Source organism: Hippichthys cyanospilos, chromosome 2, assembly GCF_059441005.1.
Source record: "Hippichthys cyanospilos isolate Australia breed blue-spotted pipefish chromosome 2, RoL_Hcya_1.0, whole genome shotgun sequence".
Classification (NCBI taxonomy): Eukaryota; Metazoa; Chordata; class Actinopteri; order Syngnathiformes; family Syngnathidae; genus Hippichthys; species Hippichthys cyanospilos.
In genome coordinates, this window is record NC_142370.1 from 15,161,281 (window position 1) to 15,188,342 (window position 27,062).

Here is a 27,062-nt window from a genome sequence, read left to right on the forward strand (position 1 = left end):
ATAATTCGCCTTGAGGTTCTTTACCGATACCCCAAACTGCTTCAACTCCTTCTCCACATTTTCCTTTGTTGAGAAAGACTGAGAGCGCCCAACGCATCCCATTGCTGGATCTGGCTGAGTTGTTGCCACATTCTTTGTCCCTTTTTGAGAAGATCCAGGGCTTATTAGTTCTAAAATGTCAATCTCTTTGCCCCCCAGTGTGGCCAGGAGAATGGCCATGCTCTTGAGCAAGGTGGAAATCTTGCTGCACCAGGCTGGAAGATCTTCCGCTTGGCCGTGCACCTGCTTTGGATTGACTGAAAAATGTCCTTGAGTGAGCGCTGCAGAAACGGGTAGAAGCTGATGCAGCTCCCGCTCCAGTTCTTCCAGCTCTTTCTCTACTTCAGAGACCTTGTGCATCACCTGCAGGTTCTCAATTTGCTTCTCAATGCGGTTGAGATCACCCTCTGTCATCAGTTCCCCAAAAGGTCCCAAAATAGCATTGTGGATGTGAGAGTAGTGCCAGTCCTGAGGATGGTAGTGGCCTCTCGCCGCAAACTGAATCAGAGGACACCAAGAGACAAAAAAAAAAAAAAAAAAAAATGGACAAGGGATGGTTTCTTCAGCACTAAGTTTCTTGTTGAAACACATGCTTCGTTGCACATTCTTGAGGACACACTGGATTTACATGGATTTAGTGGTGCAATGGCACTGCCTCTTTTCATGCTTCATTTAAGACGTGTTGCCCCTTTTTGTGGAATTCAGCTTTTGTAACTGTTATCCAATATAGATGAATGACTTATACATAAGGTATGTAAGGTGTTTGCATATGTCACCTGTTTCAGTTAGTTGAGCTTTTTTGCATTCTTTATTTTAACCATCAATTCACCATTTATTTAAAGAAATATATCCACTTATGGCTATTTTCTTTTTTATCTATCACAAAATATTCATCTGCAAATACTTTGGAGATGCATTAGAATTAGATTTTACACCAGTCTGATCAGTGATCACCAACAATTTTCTGAGCGATAAATGTAATCCATTCATTGTGCAGTTTCCTGTTTCGTATTTTCAGCATTTGCTTGGCGCTGTAAATTAAATTAATTACGATAGAACAACTTGATTACCGAAAGTTGTTGCATCCCTTATTTCAGTGTCAAGTGGTTTTTGTTGGACCTGAACACACTTTCACTTTGTGTCTGGACAGTTTTTGAATGCCTTCTACTATAAGGTTATTGACGTTTTGACTTGTGCATCTCTGTCACATTTGCACCTGGCCAATACACATCATCCTATTTGTGTTGATACTGTATAAACAAATTACAAGTTTATGCAATAATTATACAAGTTATTTAAATAGACATAATGCCCCATCTTGTGATCGGTTATTTTTAAAACTGCCTATCGGTGATTGTGACCAACCCCCCAAATCTTGATCGTGTAAAGTTTAATTAGAACGATCTCTGCTGAAGCCCGTAATTGGTGCAACATTCACCCCCAACCACGATATTCAAAAACCTTGGCTCGGTGGTTAGTAGTGCAACGGAGCTGACTCACTGTGTGAAGTGTTGCTCACAACAGCAATTTTGTGCAAACAATGGTATAAATAAAAAGTTCTTTTAAATACTTATCCACACAAGATTGTATGATTCAATTTCATCTTCAGTCATTTTGTTTTGTTGAATACCGTACTATTGATTGCACTGTAGTGTGAATGGGCTTGACATCACACCACTGAATCTGCATGTATCAACTTGGAAACCACAAAACACTGCAAAATCCATCAGCAGCTCACTGTGAAATCCATTTGTGTTATGTCGCCGTGATGGGTAGTGGTACCAAGTCTTCACATCACTCCAGACTCAAAACTTAAAAACTCAAAAGCTATGCAAAACATGCAGTATTGCCCTGAACAAATACCAAAGAGCAGGAGCATTCCAAGTCGGCGGTCATAAGACAGATTCATGCACTAAACATACTGGATAGATTTTAATATTTTGGGATCATGTCAGTCACGTACAATAACTGTAATTAGTAAGCCTCTAACAATACAGTATTAGGGGATCAAGGGAAACGTTTAAGACACAAATCTGTAGCTTTTGCAATTGAATGTCCCATGCAACTTTCAGTTTGTGCCACCAATCCTCCTACGTCCATCTCTCACAATGCTATCAACCTAAAAAAATAATAATAATAAATCTCATTATTATTCTTCTTCTTATTATTATTGTATTGTTACTGTTATGCCTCGTCCTTCTTTGCTAACAAATGACAATACGACCGGCAAGCGGAAGCGAAGCGAGGGACGTTACACAGTTGAGAATTCAGAATCAATGCAGCACTTAGCACCTGCTTTTTGATTTACAAAATTACAAAAAAAATGACAAACTGTATCAAGAGACAATGTGTCGAATTTAGTGCCATCAAGTATTGACCTAAGGAATTGCAATGATTTTGAAGCACATACACGACGGTTTTCCAGAGAGACCACACTTCACATGCCTACTACCGCAACTATATGTTCGCCAAATTCTTTTTTGGGTATCTGTTACGGATAGATAGCGGTGAAACATGTCAGCCTCCTGTTCTGTGTGCCATGACCTATGTAATATAGTTAATGATTACTGGACTTACGGTTATATTAAAAAGTAGTTTGTGATAAAAAAAAAAAAACATTTACATTTTTTTAGGATATTACTCAAATTCTTTGAGGTTTTTTTTTTTTTTTTTTTTACATTAATGAGCTTTTTATTCACAACTAGATGTCGCTAAATCTTGTACAAAGTCCCTTTACTGGTAGCGAAGCACTCCACCTTACTACATGCCATTCTACTAAAATAAAACAGAATAAAATGCCATTTTTCTCAGATCTTTAATAACACTTTTCTTACCACTGACGTTTCCTCAACATTCAAGTAAATCATGCATTCTGTCTGTATTATACTGCAACTACTGATTGAAAAAGTGATTAAAACTATTATTTTTTATGACAATAAATGCTGATTAGATTTATTTATGTATAAAGGAAGGGCAAGATCCTGAGAGAAAACATTGCATTTTGATTCAGCATGCATCAACACAACAATCATGGTCACAGCAATCTAATTCAAAATTTAGCTACGTCCCATTTGAGGTGCCGATGATCGTAAATCAAAACAAGGCAGGTACATTTTCTGCTTTCAAACTTTTTACATCACAAATGGGATGGCTAAAACGCAACAAGAAGAGCAAGCGGTGAGCCTACCTTGCGTTTGTGCTCTTCCTCCTCTTGCACTTTGACCTGAAGCTTTCGCACCATCACCTGTCTCTTCCATTCGGGGATGGCTTTTCCCTGCTCGTCGTGCGTGGGCACGAGCGCCTCCACATCCGCGAGACTTGTCTTTCTCCCCGACTGGGGTCCTGCTGTGCCAGCAGCATTTCTCCCATTGATTAGAGAATTGGAGTGCAGTTGTTCGAAGCTCGCCGAGGCCGACATTTTCCTGAAGGTTCCCGAGCTCGGTGGACTCGGAGTGGGGCTCGGTGTTGCGGGCGGGGAGATGACGGACGTATTGGACGCGAGTGAGGTTGACGTCCTGCTCGGTGGGCTACAAGGGCGAGTGTCTGGTGGAGAAACAGCGTTTCCCTGGGGAAATGCAAAATCAGAAATGGACTTCAATGGGATCGATGGGATGCAACTCAACGCTTGATTGAATACTGGATGTTTTACAGGCCTTCAACTTTAGTTGGCCATTCAAATACTGTATCTTTTTTCATTTCAGTTAAGCCACGTGCTATTTATGTTGAGGTAACCATGGCATACTTTGTCATTTCCAAATTCCAGGACATAAGAAATGTAAAGCCATTTCATTTACTGTGGACTTACATTGTTGCCAGTTGGCCCACAGTTGGAAAAGACAGTGGTGTATCCTTTACTGTGAGGTGTCGGCTTCAGACTTTTTCCAGCTTTGATTTCCGCCAGCAATTCTGAGTTGTCACCAGTGGGGGACATCATGTTGAAAGACTTGGTGCCTAAAAACAGGAACCATAGTGGAGAATTGTGAAACCAGTTGGAAATCAAGGGGAATCAGTGGAAGGGACTAACAAAAAACAGTTTGACAGAGATACTCTGAAAGGCAAGGGAAGTGTTGGTTGGCATGTTATATATTTCCTCCAATCAAGTAAGTGTCGTTGTTGGCATGGAATATGCAGACAGGTGGATTACTGTTCAGTTTAGACTTTAGATCCAATATTTGGGACAATTCAACCCTACCTTACAATCCAGAAAGTTGGGTCAAATTGAGTGCTCAATTTAACCAAAATGTGTTTAGAGAGCATGTTGTCACTAAACTCAACACAGGAAGGGCCCCTCATTTTTACATGGCGTATCACCTGATTCTAAGATAGAACTGCTGAACTTTTAAGAGCGGATTGTTAAAAAATGTACGTATTCAGCATCCTCAGCTTCTAATCTGCTTACAAAGAACAATGCAACAACTTCAGACACACTTCAGCTGTGATTAATAAAAAGAACCTTTTACTTTTTTAGGACACAAAAATGGCTTACTTTATAATAAATATCAGCAAATTTCAGATTTGCGCCTTTTTATAGGCACAGTAACATTACGGATACATCGCTACTGAATCAACATTAGCAAACCAGCAAACAAATTCATATACAACTCAAGCAGATGATTCTAACATAATAGGCTCACAAAAGACTATACAGCTAATATATTCTAAAAGTTGATGATATCCTTTAAAATGTTCACCAATTAAACATCACAATGGCAATATTAGTCCTAAACCAATTACAGCCAACGGACATCTCACCTTAGTCAGCGAATAACCTCAAATAAGTTGTATGTCCTCGGTCATCTCTAATTGCCGGATGAAAGTAAAATATTTGTCCAGTAAAACAGGTCCCAGTTGAGGTCACCACAATGGTCCAACTGGCCACAAAAGCCAGCTACCGCCCGGCAATCCCTCCTCACACTCTCTCACTCCGCTGCACTCTCCCTCGGGGAGGAGAAAGCAGCTTCCTGTTAAAGCCCCATCATCACAGTTGGCGGAAAATCTAAAGGAATCACCAGTAACTGAAAGTGACAGCGAGCCATTTGCAAGCTGGCGAGGAATTATCACACACACACAGACACTTGCACGCACACACTCACAGCTTGTTAGTCAAAATCGCTACGGCCCACTTGATACACATTCCGTAATTTTCGCCATTCGAGACAGCGTCCCACTCACTTTGTTTCATCGCTCAGTTTGACCTTCCCGATAGCTAATCCGCTCAGGTACGCTAATGCACACTTGACACTCTAAAACACAGCAACACTAGTTACAGATAGGAAGCAAAGTCACATTTATAAATTTGATAGCTAAATTATAATGATCATGGAAGGAAGATTAAAGGGGTGGACTCAAGATGTTCATACTTCTTCCTACTCCGAACATGTATACAATATGTATTCTTTCTAATACAGTAACTGTTGGCTACTGTGTACGTTTCCCGTGTTGCTCTTTAGTGCCTTGTTTTGTGGTATGCATGTTTTATTCATTTATTTTTTGTCTCCACGAGTGAAAGTATTCTTACTAACTCTATGTTTTTTTCATTTCATTTGATACGTTTGAAAAATAAGAACTCGGATTTAGATGCAACGGTCAGTCTTCTGAATGAATTCTTTTTAGATCCCATGCATAAGTTGTCATTTTAAAAAACAATTTGACATTCTCCCATTTGTAAAAACATACTATAGCCATTTTCAGATGTAATATTTTAAGTTGATAACTATTCTTCATTTAAAACATACTTTTGAAAACACTTTTTGTCACCTTCTGTGGAATGAAAACGACATCATGTGTTCAAGACTAAGGTAATGACTAATCACAGCTCTCCTGTTTTCTGGATTTAGTCATGAGACATTCACAAGCTGAGCTGTGATTGGTTGTTATGTAAACCATAAGCACATGTGACGATGTGACGTCATTTTCAGGTGACAGCAAGTGACTGTGTATTTCAAAGATATTGATTGTACATGAAATATAATTTAATCCCAAAAATATTTACTTTTAACTGCTAACCAGAACATCTGCTTAAAGTATTTTTGATTAAGCCCTGGGGGAAATTTTGACCCAACTTGGGCTTTTAGATGTTTTTAATGTGTGATAAAGGAAAAGCATACAAAAAACAAAACACTCGGAGGCTAAAATATTGCATCGATTGTCAAAACATGACAACTCAAATTGCTGTCCCTTCTAAATGCTTGCAAACGGGAGCTCGAGAGGTACGATCTATAGGTGTCAAATTTAGCTTATGTCGGGCTTGTTTACTGCCATTCGAAATTGGAAACACTGTCAATTTTGGACAAATTGAAATCCCGATACTTTATCATGCATTTACCCCGATTTTTGCATAATTCCTTGCACCGGCAACTCGCTAACGGGGCGCAATAGAAATTTTCGTGTTGAGACCCCAAAACCACCGGAGGGCGCTAGTGGCCAACTTATAACATTTGCAAGCCTTTTAATGACATTGTTGAGTGGCTCAGCCTGGACTCCCAGAATGCAAAGTTCTTGCTATGCATTGCAGGGCTTGTAGTTGACAAAAGTCTCCGATCCAAGAACCAAATGTTGCAAAAAGTTTTTTTTATTTTGCTGCAGGGAAGCATTCTATTTCATTCAATGTGTAACATTAAATCTGCATATTCCCATCTGTGAAATTTGCAGCATCGAATAGCTGTTAGCGTTTTTTGTTTTCCCACAAACTGAAAGTTCTTTAAAACCAAACAGCCTTGGAATATATATATATATATATATATATATATATATATATATATATATATATATATATATATATATCAGTATATGTAAATATACAAATGTATGGATAGGGCTGATGTCATTGACAATTTTGAGGGGTTGAAAGTAAAACTATATTTATGTGTCTACCAGGAGTTAAAGCGGGTAGAATCAGATGACTTCTAGTCAACTACTCGTATCAGGGAATGGATATACCAGGTGAAAATTCACGTCGTTTCGTGGTTTCTACTTACTCTTCATTTGTCTTAGTGCCCCTCCCTCTGCCTGTGGGGCAGAGAGGCCCCCGCCTTGAAAGTGCAACGGTGAGGAAAGGCCATGGCAGGCAAAGAGGTGAAAATAGACAAACATGAGCAGACAAACATGGAGCGAAGCAAGGATGACAACAAACACAAATAACATAAAATGTTCACAAAAATCAATAATTCTATTCATGTGACCATGAAATGAGTGCATTTCATGGTCACATGAATAGAATTAAGAGCGTTTGATAATACTGCTTGAAACCAAGTAGACCAATTTATTGTTTCAATCCATAAAAGGAGGTATATGGTATAAAACAGAACAGTACGTTTTAGTTGGGTTTTGTACAGGCCAATAAATGAGGCTAAGTACTTTTGCTTATTAAAAAAAAATCTTGGAAGTAAACTTTACTCGGACCTGTTGGAGTAGTCAGTCAGCAGCATGCAACATAGTGAGGCACTTATGGAAAAGGCTAAACACTAAACCAGTTCACTGCGTAAACTGGCCTGCATCACAAATTTGAGATACATTATTCAGGATTTTAGTGTTGGGCTCAAATCATCTCTGCTTTTGGGAGATTTAACGCTTGACACAATGGAATGAATGCATTTAACAAAATTGATATGAAAAATGGAGTCAAATTTTTGATCATCTTCCTTGATGTTTATTAATGTATTGTTATTATCATTATTATTATTATTATTATTATTATTATTATTATCTTACTTTGCTATTTCAAGTGCAGGATAACATTTGGGATGAAGGGAAACTCACTTCCTGATGAGGAGGATGCACGTCGCTGTTTGTAGGACATGTTCACAGAGCCATTCTGGGTTGTCGGTGTGTCTGGTGGCAAAGGAGGAGGTGTTGGGGGTGTTGGCGTCGGGTTGCTCGGAGGAGGAGGAAGTGGTGGAGGAGGAGGTGGCGGTGGTGGTGGAGGCGGGACCGGGACGGTTTCCCCTGTGGTGCCGTTTTCAGATGTTGGGGTGGAGTCATCGGCAGGCTCCGCCAATAAAACAGAGCCCTGGGCATACAATCGTGAACCCGTTATTATTGATATAACACACATGATCAGTCTGTGCATACAAGAGAAGAGTGTATCCGCAAATGACTACATTTCAAGCTATGGCTGACAAAATTCTTATTGATGCAATTATCATATTTTTCAGAGCATTTAGAAGTTAGGGGTTACAAATAGGAGCCCGAAGTAATAGCTTTTTCTGGAAACGCCTTGGACAGGTTTATGAAAATATTGACCATAGCTGGAAGAAAAAGAAATAAGTGTTTCCTAAGATTTATTGAAGCAAGACAGCCATTTTACATCCAGAAATCTCATGGCAAACCGCCACACAAACACGTTTATTGAAGTTTGAATACTAAAACTAGTATTGTCAAGAGATTAGAAAAATGATTAATTAAGATCTGTAATTAATTGATCTAATTAATCACTTTTTAATTTCACCTAAAACCCTCAACTATATATATTTTTAGATACATTGTGTTATCGTGGCAGATCAAAAGATTGACATATGACAACAACATAAGAATGGATACAGTAATGTGTTTTTCCTTAACAGATGCGGTTGTAACCATTTACCTTCTGCTGTATTTGAGACTAGTCCCAAGTGCGGGCTGCAACCTTCAGTTAAAACCATCGGAGGAATGGTACTGTTTTCTTTTGCAATCGTCAAACATCTAGAAACGATGATTAAAATGAAACATCAGTCGTCTAGTTTGTTGCAGACTTGCTAAACCCGGGTTGCTCTCAAGTTTATTTTGGCAAAGAGCTTTGCACGGTACATTACACTCTTTGATGCTACTGATAGCTGTGGCTTCAGTAGCAGATGGGTGCTTTGCATTTATTTGGCAGGCTAAACTTGAGCTCCTTCTGTGGTAAACACTCGTTCTTAAAAAGAATGCATACCACACTACCATTATCGAATGTGCCGTTGGGATGTTTTCTTTTTTCGGTTAAAATTACCATCCTTTGGATTGACAACTAACCTTTCCAGGTTAGAGCTACACAGTCTGTTGAACATTTTAAAACTCTCTCTTCTCTCTGGCATTCACTCCACGCTAGGCAAGTAATCTCGGCTCTGTCTGTTTTACCTCCTCTTTTATTCTAACTCTGTTCTATATTGATTTTATTACTGTTTTATTATTGTAGTCGTGCTTGATTTGTTTGTATTTTAGTAACCATGTAGCACTTAGGTCAGCCCTTTGAGGTTGTTCTTAAATGTGCTTTATGAATAAACTTTTACTTGACAAATCATCATTTTCCCTTCTGCTTTCACAATTCACAATTACAGTAATCTGTTATTTTGACACAAACTAAAATAATAATGGTAATACTCAAGTAAGTATTAATTTACTCACAAATGTATTTAGCGTGAAATCTGGGCCTGTTTAAATGAACATCTAGCTTATATACTGCAAAAAGCCATGTTGAGTGACAATGCAGTGGAAAAGCATTTAATTGTTCTTGTCCCTGTATATTGCAGACATGAATAGATCAACAAATGCTTATTAAATAATCATGAACATTTTTTGGACAAATTTAATGAAACGGGACAATTTCCCAGATTTCCCAGCCTTACAGCTACATGACTGTGTCACAGCACTGGTATACCATCTTTGTTATTGTATGATATCTTTTTTTTTACTTCATGTACAGCCTGCATCATTGAGTATATTAAGACAATTTGTTCACATCTTTATTGAAATTACTGAAAGACCTCTGTGCCTACTTCAAATATTTTTTATAGTCACTGAAAAAATGAACAGTAATTTATGGCACAAAAAAAAAAGATCATTTTAAAATGCTATTTGAAACGATCATCAAATCAAAAATCTTCCCTGATGGAATGCATAGGCATGCCTGTTTAAACACTTGCTGGAGTGAGGGAACACCCATTTCTTGCACAGACTGTTGATTGTGACAGATGTAAGCGTCCCTGTTAGAGGTCTCCTCCCTCTCCCGTATTTAATCAACTCATACTGACACAATAATAGAGCTAATACTGCACTCTCCAGGGGAAACACCAAGGCTAAACAGTTGGGCACAGGCCATCTGCTCCTGTAAGTGATCGTGCTTGAACCCCGACGCCCACCGCACCCCCTCACACCACGCGTGCGACACACTCTGAAAGCGTGCAAGAACCCTGCTGGAAGCCAGTTAATCGACCGTGACAGACATTCAGCCCGCCCCTTTTATTCTTCAAACGTGTGCTCATCATCGTCTCCCCCTTTGCTCTTCAAGCCCCCCCAGGGAGTTAGGGGGAGGTTAGTGTCCATATGAGGTCTGGCGGCACGTGCCAGTGATTAGCCGATCCATCTGTGAGGGAGCCTCAGAGACTAGGAGGGGCCCCTCAGAGGCTGTAATTGGCTCAGTGGGGATTATCTTCCGTATCAGCCGAGAACCCCCACTCCTGATTCCCATGAGAATGGAGTAATACATCTGCAGGGACAGATGATTATGTTAAGAAGACTCTATTCTGTTGTGTGTGGAGGTATGTATCAGCTTGCAGTATACGGTGTTCCCTCACCACGTCGCGCTTCATATTTCGCGACCTTTGCTTTGTGTTTTTTTTTTTCCCCATTCCAAAAAGAAAACAGCTATATTGCGGAAAGATGTGCTGTGAGGGTTTCCTGCATGCCAAACAAACGATAGTTTACTGTAAACCGACATGCCGCTGGCGGTCCTACAAGACACGTGATTGTTTCCTGGTGTCGACCTACAATGACCAATGAAGGCAAGAGTGGATTACAACTGATTGGTCGATGTCATACCAGGAGCCAGTCTTACCAGTCTTGTCCGAGTTGTAAACCGACTGAGCGTAGCGGGAGACGGTCGGCGTTAGAAAGACTCAAATCTACGAGACTTTGAAAAACAAGAAAGTCATTCTTGCTTAGTATTCTGGAAATTTACCTTCTCAGAGGAAATTACTTGTGGCTCGACGCGCAAGAATAACCTGACCTCAGCTATGATCAACGGGACAATTAATTGCAATTAGCAACACAACTGTATGAAATGCAGGCAAACATTTGAAATGAAGCCAACACAATAATTCAAAATAGACTCATTCTTTTCCGAAGATGTTCAAAACTCAACATTGAAAATAAAGTACAGCGTACAACAATGAAGTTAAGTATAGTACTGTATTGGCGTTCTTTTATAAACCATACAAACAGTAAATCTTTTGGACCATTTTTTTGCATTTTCCAGTTCATATACACAGTACATGTTCTAAATACTGTCGTTTTTGTGTCACCAAGAGGTTTTGGACAATATATTTTTGTATTTATTGCTCATCTTGTTACACGTGTAATGTATTTTGTTAACATACTTGAACATGTTCACGCAGGACATGTATCGTTGTTTCCTACATAAGCAAATTGTGTTATAAGGAAAGATTGGACAATGCAAATATAGGATTCCTTACTAGAGAATACTTACGGTGTCTATATATATATATATATATGTGTGTGTGTGTGTGTGTGTGTGTTTGTGTGTGTGTGTACTGTATATACAAATTTCCAAGTATGTATTTTTTTGGATGAGCACACAGAACATTTATATAAACTTGCCACTTATGACGCAAGCTACCACACTGAATCCCAAATATTAGTCAGCTCTATTGTCCTTTTAATACAGTAAGCCATGATGACTTTGAGCTAAGCCCTTGATGGGCCGATTGTCCACGTGTGTTCCATTGTAGCTTGTATGACAGTTTATACAGCAAGGTGGAGGCACAACCGTGAATGAGGGGGCAGTTTGCATCATGTGGCAAACAAAAAGCTCAAAAGGATGAAGGATTATGTAACCAGTGTGATGGAAAGTAAGTATTAGTACTTTTTTTTTTTCCTTTGGTTCACTGACCACCTGGTTTTGTTTTAACAAAGACTCTTTCACTTAACATTAATGAGAAGTCTCTATGTGGCTAGAATGAGATGACCTTGACAGATAAATGAGCTCAACACAGACATTTTATTTTTTAGGATACTCTCCTCCCTTCCTGTTGTAACTAATTCTACTCTGCGGACCGGAAACACGTTGAACAGAGGGGTGTTTATTTGTGTTTAAGGCTGGTTTATATCGTGTAGGAGTTCACTCCTTTGATTGGATAAGAATCTCCTTATTCACTTGTCCCTTCACACTCTCTTACAGACAGCCAGACTGCTCTGTTAAAACGTGTGTCTTTGAAGCTTCAAATAAAAGAAAGTCAAAGGACAATTTGTTTTCCGGACTCTTTTACCAATCTTTCATAAATCATAAAAAAATAAATGAATAAATAAAAACAAAAAAAAATCACAGAACAGTGCCAAAACATCAGAGCAAGCTGATTTGACACAACCTGCTCTCACATGGAATTAATTTTTGGTTGTTGACCTCGCCCTGCATGCGATTGCAGACAGAAACATTCTGGGGAGAGAAAAGTGAGCCACAGTATGTACTATGCGACTTGTGACGGGTACCTCCTCCTTTGGTGCCATGACTTTGCTCCCACGGAGCTCGACGGTGTCGCTCCCCAGGGTCTTGTAGTAGTCCCCAGTGCTCGGCTCCTTATTGAAGCTCCTCGACTTTCTGTTGGAGTCTACACGCCGCAATTTGTCGTGACTTTCTCCTACTGTAAGATGCTACAGAGAGAAATGAAAGAATTGAAGCAAAGTCTGTATTTCTTAAAGATTCTGTAAATCCCAAATGTTGAATTTAGTTTATTGCATGAACATGTCCTTTGCTAATGTGTGTTTGTGTTTAACTGTAAGGATTTTAAGGAAGGGCAGTAGTTTTTATTTTTTTTAACCTCCAATATTTTGCCCAATATTGGCTCTGCTGAAAGGGTTGGGACAACGCATTGCTTTATGGATTTTCTCTCCAGATTAGCACACTCCAATGGACAAAGCAGCTTTATTTTAATAAATGAACAAGGCTTGTATTCAGCTCCAATGCACTGTTGGCATTTGTGTTTCAGATAAGAACCACACGGCAGCATAAGAGTTTATGTACAACCTGAAGTGAAAGAGTCGCCTGAGGCACGTACCACAGTGCCACAGAGAACTTTGACTTTCCCTCTACACTACCTCTTGGAGTCGGATCTTAAGATCTAAGGATCGGATATTAAAGTCACAATGAAATCATCTATATGAATTAGCAGTGGAACGTAGACCGTACGTAACACGGTGCTTCATGTCAGGGCAATCCCATTACTGGCCCCCTAATTTATAGAATTTCATCGTGGTGTTGTCCACTGAAAACACACATCTCAGATTTTATGTTTAACCACAATATTCTTATTTTGGGTTTTGGATAAACGTTAAGTGCCGGACACATTTGGGGATGCCGTGGAACCAATTTTATAATTGTTTTCCTAAAAAGAAAGAGATCATTTGCACCCTTCTCCAAAAGACAGCATAAACCCGATTCTCCATCTATACGTATTTGTTTGGATGTTCTTAATGATCATACTTAAAAAAGAGAAAAATGAAAAAAACGTGTTAACTGTATAGTTATAGTCAAAGGCTTAAACAAATGACAAGAATAATGGTGAAGAATAATGGTTTCATGACGTATCAACAGTAAAGACATACCACAGCATTTGTAAATATGCTTAATGGGCTCACTTGAAAAGACTCTCAGACATCCATTGTGTGTTAAACTAAGAGGACAGCTCCCCCTCCTCTCTGTCTCTCTCTCTCTCTCGCTCTCTTTTTCTTTTGAGGCGCCTCGTTCAGAACTCTGATGAGCCTAGTAACTTTTGTTGACTGGGCAGTCGTTGGAGAGGTGGGGTGGTAATGTGATCGGCACGGACACAAGATAGATGGATTGATTAGGATTAGCAGAGAGATGGGTCAGCAACAGCAAAACCTTTGAAGAACCACACCACTCCACCACTTACCCCCATTACACATTGTTCACATCTAAAAACTTCGAAACACCTCGACAGCCTTCTTTTGCATTATTATTATTATCGCATGCAGTATTGTACTCGATCATATGCATTGCGTTAGTTTGTCCAGTCACTACCCTCTGAGGCAGTGGTGGTTTGCAACCTTTGAATGTTAATCCATGTCTGATATATAAAACTTTTGAACTACTGTGTTTGTAGTGTTACCGCTACACATAGTTTATTTGGCAACTCCAGAAACTTGATTGATAACATCATCTGTTTAATCCAATGCGTCTCAATTATATTTTGCAAAACACCCCCTAAGAAAGGGAACCCGCCCCCCGCCACTTGCCACGCCAACCATAAAAAAGATTTTTGTCTATAACAATTGTATGCCTAGAACTGTATTCTTTTTAACATTGACAAAATGAAAAAGGAATATAAAAAAAACCAACAACTGTTAACTACAATTTCACAGCATTTATACAAGTTAAAGGTTTGTCTAAGCAGAAAAAAACCCCCAAGTGCATCAAAGTGCTTGAAAAAAAGATGCCAATCAAACTTCACATAACAAAAACAAACCCTTTCCCCTGGGGACATTCACACCCCCCTGGCATCGCCACATGCCCCCCAGGGGGGCCCACCCCACTATTTGAGAAGCACTGGTTTAATCACTAATGACATTTGCACATCTGTACCAAATTTGAACAAAATACAAAGGCAAACACTGTTTTACAAAGCAAAGTGACTATTACACATTTTAGAAATATGTTTTTTTCTCATTTCAAATTCATTTGTTCTTAATTAGAAAAAAATGGCCATCCTGGCATTAAAATGCATTCAATTAGGTTTTCTGTAACTTAATTGAAATCTCACGTTCCCCTTCAGTGTCCTTGGGGACTTCCAAAGGTCTTGTACCCCCATTTTAGAACTGCTGTTCTAAAGCACATTGACTTGTGTTGTTCAACCTCATACTGTTAAACACAATGAAGAAGTAGGTCGTTTTTATTCCTTAAGAACCAACATCTATACCTCACAACAATCAGTAAAGCCAAGCCAGTAGGGAGTGTTTAAACATAGCAAAACAAAAGGTGCAACACGTTCAGGGACTCTTTAGCCACTATCTGAAATCTGAAACCTTTAACTTAAAAACACTATCAAAGACAACGAAACCTACTACGCAACATTGCCCCGGTCATTAATTTAGGATTTGGAAAGCCTCCCAGTTTTTAACACCTTACCTTGACGCTTAGCGTCTCCTAGCCTTTTCCCTTGGTCTCCACAGAGCCTCGGCCACGAAGCCCAGCGGAGTACGGAGAGTTGCTGTCACCAGATCCAAAGCGTCACCTCTTCTCTCCGCTCAGCGCTACACCTGTCACTCTACCTGCCCCTCTCACTTTACGCAAAGGCCTCATTAATAACCTGATGGGCCAGCTTTGCGCTGTGATGATGTCACCCCTGGCCTGCACTCCACAGGCATTGGCCCACTTGCCCAGTTATGTAAAGCACAAAGACCCGGGTGCTACACTCGCCGTAGTGCTGCTAATCTCAAAGGCCTCAGTACTTTGTACGGAGCAGTGCAAATAAGGGAAAACTTCCTAATCACATATCTCAAAGTCCATCAACTGTGGACAGCTGTGGTAAAGCTCCAAAGAATGACGACCGTGGCATTTGTTTGCCCGATTCACGCAAACATTTCACTTAGTGGACGCAAATGAGGTAGTTCATTCGACCGCCTGGATGAGTTAAGTGTTCCCTGTTGCTATGGCACCCAGAGTAAATATTTTTGGATGACGATGTTTATTGTGCACGCTCACACTATGAGCATGTGTGTGTGTGTGCGCACGTGTTATGTGCCTCCCAAGGAGAGGCTTAGATTAAATTGTTAATGGGGACTCGGCCCGTCTGGTCTTCTGGGTAAAAAGAGGAGGAGTGAGACTAATTAAAATCTACCCTCCCACATGACTGATGCACACATTCACTGAGCTCACCTATTGGAGACAGTCTTAAGCGTTCGGACACTTTCACTACCACTAACTGACATTAGTGCCAAACATCGTTGGCGAAACCATTTACTGTATAGACTGGTTAATGCTTGTCTTATATGAGTATGCGCCATTCATATGGGTGAAGGGAAGGTGGTTAGCAACTCTGCCTCACAGTTCAGAGTCCCAAGTTCAATTCCAGCTTGCTCTGGCCTTCCTCTGTGGAGTTTGCATGTCTCCCCATGCCTGTGTGGGTTCTCTCTGGCACTCCAGCTTCCTTCCACATTATGAAAGCATGCAAGGTACTGTAGGTGTATTGGTCACACTAAAATGTCCTTAGGTGTGATTGGGGACGCGAATGGTTGTTCGTCCCTGTGTGCCCTGCAATTGGCTGACAACCAGTTCAGGGTGTCCACTGCCTACAACCCATAGACAGCTGGCATCAGCAAGCCAGCAAACATAGAGAGGATCAGCTGCTACAGAAAATGAATGGATGGATGGATGGATGGATGGATGGATGGATGGATGGAAAATTTGGGGGTCGATCCCCCCCATAATAATACTGAAAGCCCTGAGCAATATATGACTTGAATTCTTGTCAACCATTTCAGGGTGTTGATGCTGATTTTACCTGGTCGCTATTTTGAGTGATCGGTGGCCAGATTAATTACAGTAATTGAGTTCATACCCATCACAGTCAGCACAGTGTGCCAACTCTGAGGCTTCCCTCGGTAATGAGCGTCTTCATTAGCCATGTGAGCGTGCTAACACAATTACATCTTTGTGACCACTGTTACACAACAGCAATCGTCCCACTGATGTGGAACAAGGGGAAATGGCAGATGGTGGCAAATGTGTTCCAGTCACTCATTCGAGTTGTCTTCTTTGGGATTCGTCAGCTACAGAGACATTCTTAAATGACATTTGCACTTATTTAGCTACTTTGTATGTCAAACAGAAAGATGCTGTTTTTGATTCCATTTTTTCATGACCTGAACTCAAACAAATGGGAGCAGCCTCAGGTTCACCTGTGCAATGAATTTATTGCACTGCATGATATATATATATATATATATATATATATATATATATATATATATATATATATATATATATATATTTATGTACAACTGTCCAACTGCTCTGTATTCTGGTTTTCAATTTGCATCATTGCATTTACCTCCTTCTTCTTGTTGTTACCCTCCACATGGCGCAAGTTGCTCTTCACTTTCAAAAACTCAGCAGATGAGGCCTCCTGAGGGGGCTTTGGTGCCGGATAGCCCGGGGGTGGCGGGGGGAGCGGAGGAGAGTGCGGGGGAGGTGGGGGTGGATATGTGGGTGGAGGTGGTAGCGTCGAAACAGAGTCGTGACTCTTCTTGGGCCTATCTGGGTCGATGTCTGGATTTAGCATGTCCATGTACGCTTGCATGCCAGAAATGGCTGTGTCTGATGCACCTGAAACAATGAAACAGACCCTTTTATTCCCATGTACACTGTTGACATATTCTATTTCAACTCATGCTTTTATTCCATGAACCAGGGAACGATGCATTACGTGATAAAACCAAGATAATTCCCTTTTGAACGTACCCCATCATGACTTACTGGAAGCCTCTGTCTACTGTTTGACCACTAGAGGGCAGCACGGGTATCGCGCCTTTGAATTAAATAAACCAAGGCAAATTTGCTCAAGATTTTGCCTCTATTTTAAATACAGGTTCATAAACAAGAGAACGCAACTTAGATCAGATCTTCTGACTACTAATATTGTCTGTCAAATTATTCTATCATTGCCGGATAGTGCATACTTCTGTATGAAGTTCAAGTCACCTTAGGCAACCTTTGAGTCCAATTGAAGATGAAATATAAGAGGATTATAATTTGTATTAGTATAAAAGTTGACCTGTGTGTGCGACTGCGTTCAGCTGTGGGCCTCGAGACAACGATAAGCTGCACCTCTTCTCCCCCGTGCTGGACTGGCTGGAGTTGGAAGAGCCGTAGTTAGATAAGGAGCTGGCTGGTGAACTAATGTCGAAGTGGGCCGCTTGGCTAGTAGGGGGCATGGTGGTGTTTGGGGATGAAAGGCCAGAATCCTGCTGCTTGTTTTCAGGTTCCTTGTACTCGAGGTCAAGCGAGGGGTCCCGAGACAAAACTCGGTGCTCCACACTCTGTTGAAGGGCATAAAAAGTATTGTTTGATGATGGACAGAACAATTCCATTCATGGGTCTTGTGGCCCAAAGGTTTTCATCATTTCCTCCACCTGTCTCTTATGATTCAGTAGTCCACATTTTTTTTTAATCAATGCACTCAGAATAATGACTAAAAATGCCATATTTCAATGAAACGTTATAACCTTTGAAACACAGCTTAACTGTTCTATTTCTAAGCCACCTCACTGATTTAGAAATGTAAAAATCACAAAAAGTATCATTGTTCAAATACTTTTTGTAATTACACCCACAAGCTTTGAATGATACAATGGAATTCAATTTGGATTTAATTGTGTCACACTAATGAAAGATCTCAGCTGATCATACTGTAGATCCTCTGGGGCCCTCACACACGTGCGCACACACACGCACGCGCGCACACACACACACACGCGCACACACACGCACGCGCGCGCACACACACACACACACAGCTCACTTGTCCCTACTGACAGCGAGTACAAGAGGCTGAATATGTTTCCCACACAGTTGATTGCAGAAGAGTTATTATTCGACCGGCCTCTTGGGAGTTTCATTGTTCAACTGTTAATACTTGCACTGTACAGACACGTGTTTTGTAATGCTCCATTTTGGCCCTATTGGGACATATTGTGCCAGACCAGGATTACTTGTGATGATTTGTAACATAGCTTGTGGAAGCTGATGGCCTAAAAGAAAATATGATAACTACAAATGCACTTTGAAATTTAATGAAGTGCAATTCCTTAGGAATGCAGTTTATTGAGTGTTTTTGGTATCCTACTGGAAATTTGATATCCTACAGGATATTCGAATCAAATGTATTGGGATGAAAATAAATTATGCATATTTTTTTTGCCTGGTGAAAAATAATTTTAAATACAGGAAACCAAATCACATGTTTTCACTTGAACGACTGACAAACCGTTTTACATTTTTGATGGTCAACAGTTTGTTTACTTACATTTCAACTGTGCTTAGCAACACACAACTATCCTCCTCCTTCAAATCTCTCCCCATAAATTTTGGTCTGTGAAGCCAGCTGGTAAAGCATATTTGTGTCAGCATGGTTTGTCCAATGTGATAAGTGGGAAGCAACTGTGTCAGGCTGTCAGCATCGAGGTGTGCAGGCATTTACATCCATCCCAAGCTAACAGCTAATCTCTGCTGGACACCACTACTGTATAACGGAGCCCAAGCCACCGGTAAACACCGTTAACAGGTAGCGTATGTCAATGTATGTCAGTGTCTTGACCTGTATGAGCACAGCTCCCACTGGTTCAATTTGTGCACAGACACAGATCGCGTGCTATTTGTAATAAGTCTAATTCATTGTGGTGTATGGCATACAACATACTATAATTATATATTCAGTAGCTTTAAACACTTTAATCCCGAAGACATAGAGAGAAAGGTCTCAGGTTCATTCCATTGCTCACCATGTTCTCGACAGTGCGCAAATACTTGGCACACTGAAAGTGTCCATTGTATTCAGCCAGGTCTGCCCCCGTGAAGCCATCCTGGTCCCTGATGCCCAGGTCCACCCCATTGACCACCAGAATCTGACAGCACTGAGAGGGGATACAAGCCATACATTAGATCAGTGCACTTGGAGCTATCATGAATAAAGTTTTCACTGACAGGTTCCTCTGAAATAGTCCAAACACTTAGTATTCATGATCAAAATTCAAACAGACCGGTTCGAGACCCCTCAAAGCATACTTAAGAGAGCATGCGCTCTTTGATGCTTAAAACTGTTCATCCACCCCATGTATATTTTTTCTTCTCAGCAGCACAGGTACAGTACATTTTAACTTCACAGGAAAAAGTAGCACAACTATTCACCTCAAGTTCACCGTTCTCTGCAGCATCGTGAAGGGGGGTCCCTCCCCAGTTGTCAGTGACTATCTCGCCGCCGTGTAGGAGCAACCAGCTGAGAACTTTTGCGTGACCGCGACTGGCTGCAAAGTGCATGGCTGTGGCCCCGTCGCCATCCTTATCCATCAGACTGATCTCTGTGAAACTCATCTGAAGAAACACTTGTGGATTTATTTCGAAACGTCAACAACTGTCGATTAAATTGATCAATTTTATATTAATACAGTATCTCAAACAGTAAGAAAAGCATTCCTTGCATGCATACCAGCCAGACGATAACTGTGTTGTGGCCCATTTGGGAAGCAGCATGCAGGGGTGTCATCCCATCATTGGCTCTGATGAGTGGATCAGCTCCACAGTCCTTGACCAGGTATTGGATAACCTCCAAATGGCCCTCCTGGCAAGCAAGGTAGAGCGGTGTGGCACCATTCTTAGTTTGGGAGTTGATAAAACTATAGCGGAAGGAGAGAAGAAGAAGATTATATTAGGATCTGTGCTCGTCAGAATATAAAGGTGCATCCAGTGCACTAAAAACAAAGGGAAGATGAAAACAGGCCTATCAGTTTATTTAAAGCCATTTGACCTACTTGACCATACAGTTTATCAAAAGTGTTGTCAATGTACTAAGGTAACTAAACTTTTGAGATATATAACATGTCTCCAATTATATACATCAGATTCCTAAAAAGATTGAACTGTGAACAAAATTAAATAATAATACAGCACATTATTGGTGGTGTGTTGTATTAACAAGACATGTGTCTGCCAATTATGATTCTGGAATCTTTGACAAGCCACTGTCCACTGATACCATAAATGACACAGACTGTTAAAATAAACTCCTATATGTGCACCTTTTTGAATCCTTTTATAAGAAGAACAAGTGAGCCAAAAGGTTTCTGCTCCAAAAGCTACTTTTTCAGCAGCTACATCTCAGCACCGCAAGTAAGTGAGTATGCTAATCGGCGTTAGGAATAATAGCGTAGTCCTTCGACGGTCAACGGCTGCAGAATGTCCCCTGGTGACCACAACAAGTGCTCAAAACAAAGCAAGCAATCTTTACAATGAATTAAACAGCATTGCTTGATAAAACAACTATGACAACTGACTTGAATTGTTTTTAATGTAAACATCTTATCCCGGCCACGTCGGGAGTGAGGCTGTCCAAGGCAGAAGCACGCACATTTATATGTTAAATACTCTTTCAATTATAAAGCACTTTTCTACAGATACTCAAAGTGCTTTACAGAAACAACCCGTTTATCTACTAATGATGTGGCACTTCAATATCCTGCTGAAGGACACTTTGACACGGTCAAAATGGTTGTGGATCGAATGCCCAACTTCTTGGCTGGACAACGATCATTCTACCACGATTTATGCTGCCCTGTAGCATGATGTCGCCACGCAATCGTCCACTGCAGCACACACACCTGCTTTCACTTAATAAATGCATAGACATCAGTAAAAAAAAATGTATTCTTAATCTGAATAACAGAAGTGGTTTGGGTGAAATTATTAGTATATTATATATACTGTAACTTGTTACATTTTTGCATCTGCCATTATATTTTAGCAACGTTGTTTGCGACTGTGTGTGTGTGTGTGTGTGTTTGCATGTTGCACAGTGTCATGTGATGTACCGATAGTACCTTGGCGATCAATTGATGGACCGTGATCGATGCATTGAGCACTCCTGTTTTATAAGGTTTTATAGAAAAGAGTTATTCTGCAAACTGTCTTACTGTTGTATTATTTCATAGAGACTGAAAACAAAAAACCCTTTGCTTGCGCAGTATGGTATAAGATAATAAGCAATATTTAATAATATAACATAATATTAGCGTGAGATGCTCAGTCTGTGAGGGACTGAGTTGAGTTGCTGTTCCTCCGCAGTGAGGGGAGTCAGTTGAGGTGGCTTGGGCATTTGGTTAAGGATATCTCCTGGATGCCTCACAAGGGAGATGTTTCAGGGATGTACCACTGGGAGGAGTCCCCGGGGACAACCCAGGACACGTCGAAGGGACTACGTTTCTCGGATGGTTTGGGACCGCTAGAAGATCTCCCCGGAGGAGCTGTACGGAGTGACTGGGGAGAAGGAAGTCTGGACTTCCCTGCTGAAGCTACTGCTTCCGTGACACAAACAACTGAGCGAACAGGCAACTATCCCCATTCTAAATGCACTTTTAAATATTGTGCTGGTACGTGAATTAGATGCATCAACCAAGAACAAATATTCAAACAGAATAGTAAGCTAATACAAAATCAAAACTTCATAAATGTCAAATAAAATGTTTCCCTTTGTTTTTCTATCTTGCAAGGCAGACTGAAGTAGTATGATGATTCCGAGGCACAAATCATTTTTAATTGAACCATTTTGAATAAAAAAATCGCTTTGAATCAAAAATCGATTCTGAATCAAATGGAAGACCACAAAATCGGAATCAAATCGTGAGTCAATGACCCCCACCCCTATTGACCACTGACTAACATTTTTTTCAACTTTGTCCGCCATGTTTGTTTTGATCTCACAGATCAAGTCTCCTTTTTCCCAGAGATCTCGTTGTCATGAGATTTCGAAGCCCTTTGAGACTGTGGTGATTCAGAGCTATACCAGTAAACTTGACTTTTGACCGCTATCATCTCAAGGCCTACCATGCGGGTGATGAGTTTGGTATTCAAAGGACAATGCAAAACCTTTAGACAGAGCCTCTGAAAACAAAACCTAAGAAACATATGACCTGAGTGTTTAAACAACAAAAGATGCTTGCTTAAGTCAAATGTTCATGTTCAACCCTTTCCCTACATCTGCACTCAGCAATAGTCAGAGTTTCAGGATAACCCTTTTTCTATGGCAAGCGCTCAGTGCTACTTCAAATCCTGACCCCTTCTCTTGGCCGAAGCCCCTGGCCAGGTATCCCAAGAAAAATCCCATGTATCTATCCTTCCAAAGGAAGGTCAAGGAGTGACCAGGCACTTCCCACTAAATCCTATAAAGTTGTGCTTTATCTGGACACTGACAAATGAGCAATGTGTCTCCTAAGAGGATTACCACAGCAGTGGCTTTGCCAGACTGGCTTTGTGCTTATTGAAGGGTTACCACTGGTGAAGGTGGCCCGAGTATGTGGAGACGAGCCACACACAGGGTGGAAAAAAAGTAAAAGGCGCGGCTCCAATCCTGTCCAGACGAATCTGACCCAGCCAAGCTTTCACTTGATAGGATGTAGCTTAACGCCAATGCACCAGTGACTAAAGACCCTTCATCTAAGCTACATGTGGATAAGCAGCATATGAACTCTCAATAGGCATCACACAAACGTTCTTAAGCGTTCTTGTCTGACCTAGAATGGGTAAATGTTAAAATAAAGCTGCCAGTTCGCTTTATCAAAGGAACACTGGGGTAATATCTGTAAATGATAAAATGAAGCATTGGGCAATTCTATCATCAGGAAGTGGGCAGAGAATTTAATCATTCATGAGGTGTAACAAAGGTGTTATGAAATTACTTGCAAAACAAAGTCTGAAGAGGAGGGAAAAACAACTAAAATAAGCACGTATCTGTAAATTCCAAATCTTTATGACAGAGATTTGCATAATGAGTCCAGCCAGGAAGATAATCGGAAGTTAGCCAAATTTGCGCCCCATTTACTGAATTGGATCTTTACTGAATGACAGGCTTTACCTACCTAAATAAAACAGCATATTGTTTGGTATAAAAAATTAAAAACATAATTCTCTTAGCCATTTCCAAGCAGTAAAAAGTTTAGATTTTGTCTATAGATAATTTTATGACAGAATTTTGTACAATGTACAATCAATACTTAACATTCATTTTGGCACCCCTTTTTTTTTTTAACCATTTCAGCGGTAGAAAGGTCCATTTATCATTTATTTGATCAATTATTTTTTATGCACAATTAATGACCACAAGTGCTGAAGTTTCAGGTAACAACCAATCACAGCTCAGCTTATCATTGTCACATGACCAAGATGAGCCGTGACTGAGTACAGGTGATGTTATTTTCAGTTAAGAGCAGGTAGAAAAAGGTTTTTAAATGCATTATTGTACTTGAAAAATAATTTACTTTTCGAATAAATGAGAGACAACATTTGAACTTTTTACTGCTGAAAATGGCTAAAAAAGTGGACGATGTCTTTCAAGCTGTTTCCAAAGCTTTTTTTCAGAGAAATGACATTTGACTTGTATTGCATATTACAAAATGAAAGTTAAACAATTTCAGAGACTAAAGTGCGCCCGAAGAAGCGTTTGTAAAATATGCCTGAATCCATGATAAATTTTACTACCCAAGACTTTTGTACAGCTATCAGCAGACTCACAGGCCTTTTATTGACGGGAGTTGAAAGGTGAACAATCCACCAATTAAACATGTTGTCACATCCCTTCTACCCGGGGACTGCAAAAGGGCTGACTTATGTATTTTAAATAGACTTTGTAACCGTTTGAGTGTCAAACATAGATATGCATATGTACCAAAATTTGATCCATTGCTATGTACAAAATACTTGCAGCAACTGTAAGACCAAATGTCCAACTGGGTATCGAAGAATAGTACCTAATCTCTGGAATCTAGTTCTTCCAATTTTTCTCATTCACCTAAGAAAATGAAAGAACTCCAACAAGAGCTGTATTTGGGTTGTCAATTCCTTATCAGGCTTCAAATGAAAAGAATGAGAAATTCAACTTGAAATTCAACTTGGTCCATGATACATAGTCGAGTAGCCTAAATCAGTGGTCCCCAACCTTTTGATCACCACGGCCTGGTTGACGGCTTAGATTTAGACTGCGGACCGGGGGTGGTGGTGGGAGGGGTGCTGTCTGCTCTAAAAACCACATCATCCTTATCACTACGCCTCAGATTTATAGTGATTTATATTGCGGACCGGCGGGGGGGGGGCGCTGTTGTAGTTTTTGTCCACTTATTTTTTAATCGTGCGAGGAGAGGGGAGGGGAGTGGAGCAAGCTTGCTGTGCACTTTACGGTAGATCCGGAAAGAAGAGCATTGCTGAGAACTTTCACTTTTCTGGGATGTCACAGAGCCAATATTTTCACCGACAGCACCTTTATTCTTAGCGGCAATACTCGCCTGCCAAAAAATAAAACTTTCAATGTCGCAATCGAGTACCCGGGATCCTGCTAAATATTGTGCTGACAATGCTGCGCTATCGTTAGCTTAGCACAGTAACTACGGTTCAACAGCTGTTAAGTGAAGCAAACGCTGCACATACCAATTGTCCCAAGTTCTCGCTTCCGCCTTTCGACCAGCCAGGTGAGGGCTCTTGCTTGGCTCTGTTTCGTATTGAAAGCTCAGCTGGCCGTGTTGGATCGCTCCGGGTGACCGCACAGCGGCCGCCATGAATCATTCCTGCCCCCTGCGTGAGCCGTTGAATGTTACCGAAGTTGATTGGCTGTGGCGATTCGAAACGCGGAAAAAGTAAATAAGAAATAACTTCACGCGGAAGGCGAAATTTCGCTTCTCATGACGAGTCTCCATTCGAGTCCATCGCGTTGCCCGACGTGCAGTCACGCGAATTCCATTGACTGCAATACAAAACGCTCCGCTTTTTCACCTCGTTCGCGTTCGGTGCACGCGTACCATTCAAGTAAATCATCTCCGAAACATTATTTCGGGTGCGGCCCACGCGGCCCGGTACCGGTTGATCCACGGACCGGGGGAAGGGGGCCGCTGGTCTAAATGCTTCTTCTTAGGGCCCGTTATTTCGTGAGCGGTGGGCACTGGTGGCATTGCATATGGTTTTAAATACGCCCGATCCTGATACTCTGAGTCATGGAGAACAACTCAAACGACAATGTTAACATTTCTACTTGGATTTGCATCCAAATTTAAAAGACACACGCAAGCTTTCCACAATGCGATGACAGGGGGTTAATATGACTGAATCCCATCTCGTTTTCTCGCTTGCATTGTAACTGTTGTCATCCTTGGGATATAAAATGGGATGAGGTGTGTTGAGGAAGCTGTAAAAGCAACACTTTAAAAAAGTTTTACAAGGAAACTTTAGTGCGGTTACCCTCGGGGGCAATCATTAAAATAGTGAGTAGGGTGGACTGCCGATTACTAAGTTACTAAAGATTGTTCCTATTTCCTTATCGCCAATGATTAAAAAAGAAAAAAGATGAACGCTTGAAATAAATCAACATGACTATTTTGGCAGCCTGCACAAGTCCAAGCAATAGTTTGTGTTTTATTTATTTATTTATTTGTAGATGAACCTAACTTTATTTTTAAGTCAAAGTGAGTAATGTGACATGTGGCTATTGGTATTGTGCTGAAAACACAAAGCAAGCTGTAATTATCATCCGAATATCTTCTAACAAAACTAAATATTACCGCCTTCAAAAAATGACCCACCACGTGTAACATACAATATGCACTCTGCACACCGATTTCTTTTCATCTCATTGCGATGCCAAGTACTAAACCGATGATGTAACACAGGGGTCATGTTATCCTCGCCATTCCTCAACGAGAACAAAACGGAGCCCTCAGATTGCCTCTTAAAACGCAGATATAAAATTGGTGTTTGCAATAAATACTGAAAGAAGAATCCTTATCTCGCTGTTGCAACGTTCCACCGCAAACAATGCCAGTGGCCGGTGGAGCTGTGGCTATTCAGACGTATTTGTTTTCCTCATTAGCTTATCGCGGCTTGGCGCTACTTTGCGTCGCTGTGGAGATGGTGACAAACAGCAAGGAGGGGTGGGAGACAAGAGCGAATGGGGCCCTGGCTATCAGGGAGCTATCTGTCCTTGGGCCTCATTAAATTTTCAGCCGTTGCGCACCTACCTAGCTGTGTCGTTCGAAAACATTGGAAGGGCTGCCTTTTTTTGCAAGTGCAAAAGACAATGCATGACATACAAATCGGAATCAGTTGGAAAAAGTGTGTCGTCTTCACATTTCTAATGATCACCGATATACAATCCAAGAGTAATAAATAATGCTAAAAGGAAGAATATATTCTCCTTAAGCCCAGCCTATTAATTTCCTTCCACTGTGGTGCGCATTTGGATTCGGTCAATATGTACCAGACCAAGTCCTGGTGTGCTAACTAAAGAACC

General features: G+C 40.7%; 1 protein-coding gene across 3 annotated transcripts in view; it reads right to left on the reverse strand.

The window, feature by feature from the left end:
* The window catches only part of espn (espin), a 41,969-nt gene that overhangs the window by 8,810 nt on the left and 6,097 nt on the right, over positions 1–27,062 (reverse strand). For 2 of the 3 annotated variants that reach the window (XM_088407801.1, XM_088407800.1), the window contains exons 3-12: positions 20,229–20,415; positions 19,931–20,113; positions 19,525–19,656; positions 17,799–18,063; positions 17,076–17,350; positions 12,499–12,660; positions 7,798–8,047; positions 7,017–7,070; positions 3,845–3,990; positions 3,227–3,604 (exon numbers count right to left, since the gene is read on the reverse strand). In XM_088407801.1, coding sequence (XP_088263927.1) covers positions 3,227–3,604; positions 3,845–3,990; positions 7,017–7,070; positions 7,798–8,047; positions 12,499–12,660; positions 17,076–17,350; positions 17,799–18,063; positions 19,525–19,656; positions 19,931–20,113; positions 20,229–20,415 — 2,032 coding nt within the window. The remainder of the gene's footprint in view (positions 1–3,226; positions 3,605–3,844; positions 3,991–7,016; positions 7,071–7,797; positions 8,048–12,498; positions 12,661–17,075; positions 17,351–17,798; positions 18,064–19,524; positions 19,657–19,930; positions 20,114–20,228; positions 20,416–27,062) is intronic. The other variant, XM_088407802.1, reaches the window with a different exon arrangement.